Source organism: Coregonus lavaretus, assembly GCF_964263955.1.
Source record: "Coregonus lavaretus genome assembly, chromosome: 13".
NCBI lineage: Eukaryota > Metazoa > Chordata > Actinopteri > Salmoniformes > Salmonidae > Coregonus > Coregonus lavaretus.
Window position 1 is genome coordinate 5,271,609 of NC_140000.1, and position 6,941 is coordinate 5,278,549.

Consider the following 6,941-nt stretch of genomic DNA (forward strand, 5'->3'; position numbering starts at 1 on the left):
CCAATCACAAAGGACAGCTAAAGTATATCCGTTATGGTACAGGATCTTGAAAAGTACCGATGGTTAAGTGCAACAACCACTCCTTCCCTTTGGAATACATTTCTCTTTGATTTAATTTCTGTTATTTTGGAATTGTGGTGTGTTTCATCTGTTGGATTGACAGAGCCTGAACCCCAGGGATGTTTGTACTTCTTATGAACTCAAATGTTTTTTAAACATTTGGATGAAAATGACTGAAGCTAATAAAGTGGCTATTCTATTGTTCTGAAGCTGGAGATCAAAGCTTTAACTCCAATATTAAAATGGATTGGACAGTAATGTTGTACCACACTAGATGGTGCTAAGATACAAGGCTGAGAAACAGGGCTTATGAAGGACATTACAGTTAATTATCTTTTTGATTATTCAAAAAAAGAATCATATACGAATAATATCTTTTACTAATAGGAGTCAGCGACACTGAACAAAAATATAAATGCAACTTTTTCAAAGATTTTACTGAGTTACAGTTCATATAAGGAAATCAGTAAATTGAAATGAATTAATTAGGGCCTAATCTATGGATTTCACATGACTGGGAATACAGACATGCAGATATGCAAAAGAAAGGTACGGGTGTGGATCAGAAAAGCAGTCAGTATCTGGTGTGACCACCATTTGCCTCATGCAGTGCGTCACATCTCCTTCGCATAGAGTTGATTGTGGCCTGTGGAATGTTGTCCCACTCCTCTTCAATGGCTGTGCGAAGTTGCTGGATATTGGCGGGAACTGGAACACGCTGTCGTACACGTCGGCCCAGATCATCCCAAACATGCTCAATGGGTGACATGTCTGGTGAGTTTGCAGCCACTCTGTTCACAACGTTGACATCAGCAAACCGCTCGCCGACATGACGCCATACACGCTGTCTGCCATCTCGCTGTCTGCCATCTGCCCAGTTCAGTTGAAACTGAGATTCATCCGTGAAGAGCACACTTCTCCAGCGTGCCATTGGCCATCGAAGGTGTGCATTTGCCCGCTAAAGTCAGTTACGACGCCGAACTACAGTCAGGTCAAGACCCTTGTGAGGACGACGAGCATGCAAATGATTTTCCCTGAGATGGTTTCTGACAGTTTGTGCAGAAATTATTTGTTTGTGCAAACGCACAGTTTCATCAGCTGTCCTGGTGGCTGGTCTCAGACGATCCTGCAGGTGAAGAAGCCGGATGTGGAGGTCCTGGGCTGGCGTGGTTACATGTGGTCTGCGGTTATGAGGCCTGTTGGACATACTGTCAAATTCTCTAAAATGACTTCGGAGGCAGCTTATGGTAGAGAAATTAACATTAACTTCTCTGGCAACAGCACTGGTGTACATTCTTGCAGTCAGCATGCCAATTGCACACTCCCTCAAAACTTGAGACATCTGTATGGGACATTTCTGGGATCTTTTTTTCAGCTCATGAAACATGGGACCAACACTTTACCTGTTGCATTTATATTTTTGTTCAGTGTAGATAGAATGAAAACTTGTCAAAAACACTTACTGTACATCATTTGAAATGCTGCCCAGGTTTTGCTTTGTGATGCTTTGAGGGTCCAATACAGGGGGATATATTTTTGCAGATTATTTAGTGAGTCTGGCCTGAATACACAGTAGTCAAGCAAACACTTTAGGCTCAATGATTAAGGTATAATGTAGCGCTGTTCATGGTTCAACAACTGTATATATATATATATATATATACATATATATATACATATATATATATATATATATATATATATATATAAACACATAATTTCTTAAAATGTGCAGCCATCCGATTGCAGTATCATCCAATAACTACAACTGCTGGGTAGCATCCACGGTAAGAAAACCACCTCAGACCACCCAGACATACATTTAAATCACGCCAACTGTGAAAATATACCACAAATATGACTGATTATTTATGATTAAAGCAATACACATCATTTCTTAAAATGTGCAGCCATCCGATTGCAGTATCATCCACATTACACTAAATGCAAATAATGCAAAAAATCCATATAATTTTTGCCCCGTTTAAATCGGTTGTTCCTCAAATTAGCTCAGATTTACTAGGACTAAGACAATGTTTCAAGGAACTATAGCTGAACATTGAACAGCTTCCCAAATCCCAGACTGTAGCTTTAACTGAAACACTATGCAGCTTGTCATGCAATGCCAGGCTAGAAGGAGAGCAGACTTCATAGACAACATGTTTGATGTTATGAATGGGTATGACAGATATACATTCCAGACATTATGGGTGTGTTGGATAGTAGCGCTTGGAATTGCCAGGGACCTCACGATACAATATTATCACAATACTTAGGAGCTGGTATGATATGTATTACGATTCTCACGATTCTACATGTATTGCGATTCTATACTGTGATTTTATTGTGATTCGATGTTCCAAACATATTGCTCACTATATGTCTGTGGCAGAGAGACGAGAGAGCATGAGAAAAGTAATGGAAATAAAACTGCTGAAAACAAATGTGCTTCCTATTTAAAATGAAAATGGAGAACAGTCTATGAAGGAAAAATAGAGGTTTGGTGCAGGGACAGCCAACTAGTGCAAAAATAGTAGTGCGATATTGTCAATGCAATGCAATACGATATCGTTGAAAATAATATCCTGATATGTAACAATCGATTTCTTCCCCCCTTCATCACTATTGGATAGGCGTTTTAACGCAGTTACAGTGGGGGTCAAAGTATTTAGTCAGCCACCAATTGTGCAAGTTCTCCCACTTAAAAAGATGAGAGAGGCCTGTAATTTTCATCATAGGTACACGTCAACTATGACAGACAATTTGAGAATTTTTTTTCCAGAAAATCACATTGTAGGATTTTTAATGAATTTATTTGCAAATTATGGTGGAAAATAAGTATTTGGTCACCTACAAACAAGCAAGATTTCTGGCTCTCACAGACCTGTAACTTCTTCTTTAAGAGGCTCCTCTGTCCTCCACTCGTTACCTGTATCAATGGCACCTGTTTGAACTTGTTATCAGTATAAAAGACACCTGTCCACAACCTCAAACAGTCACACTCCAAACTCCACTATGGCCAAGACCAAAGAGCTGTCAAAGGACACCAGAAACAAAATTGTAGACCTGCACCAGGCTGGGAAGACTGAATCTGCAATTATTAGGAAATGGAAGACATACAAGACCACTGATAATCTCCCTCGATCTGGGGCTCCACGCAAGATCTCACCCCGTGGGGTCAAAATGATCACAAGAACGGTGAGCAAAAATCCCAGAACCACACGGAGGGACCTAGTGAATAACCTGCAGAGAGCTGGGACCAAAGTAACAAAGCCTACCATCAGTAACACACTACGCCGCCAGGGAATCAAATCCTGCAGTGCAAGACGTGTCCCCCTGCTTAAGCCAGTACATGTCCAGGCCCGTCTGAAGTTTGCTAGAGTGCATTTGGATGATCCAGAAGAGGATTGGAGAATGTCATATGGTCAGATGAAACCAAAATATAACTTTTTGGTAAAAACTCAACTCGTCGTGTTTGGAGGACAAAGAATGCTGAGTTGCATCCAAAGAACACCATACCTACTGTGAAGCATGGGGGTGGAAACATCATGCTTTGGGGCTGTTTTTCTGCAAAGGGACCAGGACGACTGATCCGTGTAAAGGAAAGAATGAATGGGGCCATGTATCGTGAGATTTTGAGTGAAAACCTCCTTCCATCAGCAAGGGAATTGAAGATGAAACGTGGCTGGGTCTTTCAGCATGACAATGATCCCAAACACACCGCCCGGGCAACGAAGGAGTGGCTTCGTAAGAAGCATTTCAAGGTCCTGGAGTGGCCTAGCCAGTCTCCAGATCTCAACCCCATAGAAAATCTTTGGAGGGAGTTGAAAGTCCGTGTTGCCCAGCGACAGCCCCAAAACATCACTGCTCTAGAGGAAATCTGCATGGAGGAATGGGCCAAAATACCAGCAACAGTGTGTGAAAACCTTGTGAAGACTTACAGAAAACGTTTGACCTGTGTCATTGCCAACAAAGCGTATATAACAAAGTATTGAGAAACTTTTGTTATTGACCAAATACTTATTTTCCACCATAATTTGCAAATAAATTCATTAAAAATCCTACAATGTGATTTTCTGGAGAAAAAAATTCTCAATTTGTCTGTCATAGTTGACGTGTACCTATGATGAAAATTACAGGCCTCTCTCATCTTTTTAAGTGGGAGAACTTGCACAATTAGTGGCTGACTAAATACTTTTTTCCCCCACTGTATACATTTAGGTTCTTATTGAGTTTGTTAAGTTTTAGTTTGTTAAGATGACAGATTAGTATATTGTAGCTTCTGGTCACTACTGTATGTATTTTCTTATCAAAAGAAATACAATGAAATATAATGATTAAAGATATGCTTTTTATTAAATCTCAGTATGCAGATGTAGCAGAAAAGGAACACACAAAAAAAATACAGTGTGTATAAAATAGTGAAGGTGAAGTACCCTGAGATGCAATTATCTCCCGATAATATTTTATTGTTCAATTAATCAAATATATAATGAATCCTTTAAATCCCATATGATTCTTTCATTTATTGTGATAAATACAACCTCAAATGATGAGTAACAACGCATGTGGTCCGTGACCCACTCACTCAAACGGGATCACCTCACTTGAAGCAGTACAAAATTACTCCAAAAAAAATCTAAATATTCAAATTAATTCAGTTTAAAATCGCATGAAGCACCCATCAGATAGTGATATTAAATCTGTATCCGGGAAACCATCCCAAAGAGCAAGACATACTTAATTTTTTTTTCGATTAAGAGGAGGTACTGTTTCCAGCCTCTTCCGTGTACACCAATCCCCAGTGGGCTCCGATGGAAGTGATCCCGGCACCGTTGAAGCGACCGCTGAGCATCCTCAGCTCATTGCCCTTGTTGGCTGGGTAGAAGTTGAAGGAGACTTGGTTAGGCAGGCCGGCCGCCAGAGTGCGCCCTGTGTTGGTGGTGATCACCAGGTAGCAGATGTAGTCTGCTGGGTTGTACTTCCCAGACACCTCGACGATGGCCTCATCCTTAAACAGCTCCATCTCCTGCTTTTCACCCACTTCGCGACCGAACACAGGAGACCAGGTGTTGCTGTATCTCAGCTGGAACCTAAAACAGAGGAAGCTTTTCACGTTGGTTGTGTTTTGATAAGGCACATTCAGACCGAGAGAGCAGGTAGCGTCAGAGAATATCAAGGACTGACATTTTCCATTGTACTCTGGGATAGATACGATAACACTATTGTTTTGTCATGTACTGAATCTGTAATAAACACAATAAATAAATACAGAAAGAAAGAAAGAAAGAGTGTGTCTGTTGGGTAGTGTAGTTGGACTGAGTCGGTGGTGTCTGTTCATGGGTCAGGGTCTGCTCACCCGTTGATGTAGGCGTTGTTGTTGTAGTAGTAGTAGTAGTAGTAGTTGTTGTTCTCCCACACTCTGACCGCTGTGATGCGTCCCTCACCGGAGGAAGCAAATGGGGTGCCACCTCCCTGACCCACCGCAGAGGAATACGAGTAGGGGTCTTTGATGGCTAAAATAACATGGGCAATATGTTTTCTATATTTACTATATTAATAATACATATTTATATATACATAATTTTAATTTTACCAACACATTTCTGAAATATCTTTATATTATGAATAAAGTGCAGATTAATTAACAAAAGTACATTCTGCAATGCTTTAATACATCTGCTTTTGTCTCAAAGAAGAACTCCTCAGTCTAACTGAAAAAGACAAGATGGTGAAAGCACAAAAGCTATTATTGAATAATTATTATTCAGAATTGTATTTGTATTACTCACGTATTGCCAAGCAGCTGGCCAAGAAGACTGTGACAAACAGGATTGACAACATTCTGCAAAAGGGAGACATCAATACTTAAGACCTTTAATTTCAGTCAATTTCAATTTAAATGGTAAAACTTGAAATCATTTTGTTAATAATGTTTTTCATAGTAGTTCACAAAAACAACTAAGGCATTTTACCTGTCAGGTCAACCAGTGTTTCCTAGAAGGGGATAAGAAAATAACCTTTTGAATTGTGAAATGTGACTTAACAAACAAACCATTCTTGAATGTGAAATGTTACAAAACAGCTTTAAAAAGTTGAACCTACTCTTGTTTACTACAATCACTCTTGTAGTGCTAAGCTACTGTCAAATAAAAATGATGTCAGATAAATTTTACATTTAGATTTTACATTTAGAGGCAATAGGGCCAAAGTGTTTGTGCCCATGTACCAAGACATGATGAGTATTAACGTCATAACATTTCCCACACCAGTATCATGCATTAAATACAAGTGCACATTTTATATTTAGCTAGTTGTGTACATACCCACAGTGATATCTTGAGATTTGTTTGAAAACCTGTGAAAGGTTTGTATCTCTCGGTCTCTGCCAGGTCCTTCTAGTCTACTGCTTCCTCTTAGAACTGCATTTATACATGCTGAACATTCCATCAGCTCTAGATGGAAGGAGCATGCCAAAGAACACCTATAGTCAGTCAGAAGTCAGACATTGTTTTCTAATTGGTCGAGGCTACTTTGGGAGGGAGTGTCGAGGAAATATAATAAGGAAATAATTGTATTCAGAGGATGTTCTTTCTTTTGAATATTAACAAATGAATGATCTGAAATAGGGATAAAAAAAAGATACAATCTAACAACCAAACGATTAAAATAATATACCAAAATCATATGAATGTGTACGAAAATCGCTCAAAATCAGTCTCCCAATCTTCAGTTGTTTTATTACCCTAAGAGGAACTTCTTCCCTTCAAACATTAACAGGCTGAAAAATATGTGGATCTGGTCATTAATAGGGTGGTTAGTTCATTGGTTTGCTCAAATATCTATTTTATTGTAGAAGATTTGTTTCAGTACATGTATTT

General features: G+C 39.3%; 1 protein-coding gene across 2 annotated transcripts; it reads right to left on the reverse strand.

The window, feature by feature from the left end:
* Window positions 1-4,392: 4,392 nt before the first annotated feature.
* Window positions 4,393-6,484, reverse strand: LOC311139463 (zymogen granule membrane protein 16-like; the record flags this gene model as incomplete). Of its 2 annotated transcripts, XM_084174343.1 has the most annotated exons (5): window positions 4,393-5,153; window positions 5,420-5,576; window positions 5,853-5,905; window positions 6,036-6,057; window positions 6,387-6,484. In XM_084174343.1, the coding sequence occupies 3 exons, from the start codon at window positions 5,902-5,904 to the stop codon at window positions 4,817-4,819; spliced, it is 546 nt and encodes a 181-aa protein (XP_084030469.1). In that variant the 3' UTR covers window positions 4,393-4,816. The 2 variants fall into 2 exon arrangements, with proteins under 2 accessions (XP_084030469.1, XP_084030468.1); XM_084174342.1 differs by lacking the exons at window positions 6,036-6,057; window positions 6,387-6,484 and having other exon boundaries at window positions 4,394-5,153; window positions 5,853-5,922.
* Between the last annotated feature and the right edge of the window lie 457 nt (window positions 6,485-6,941).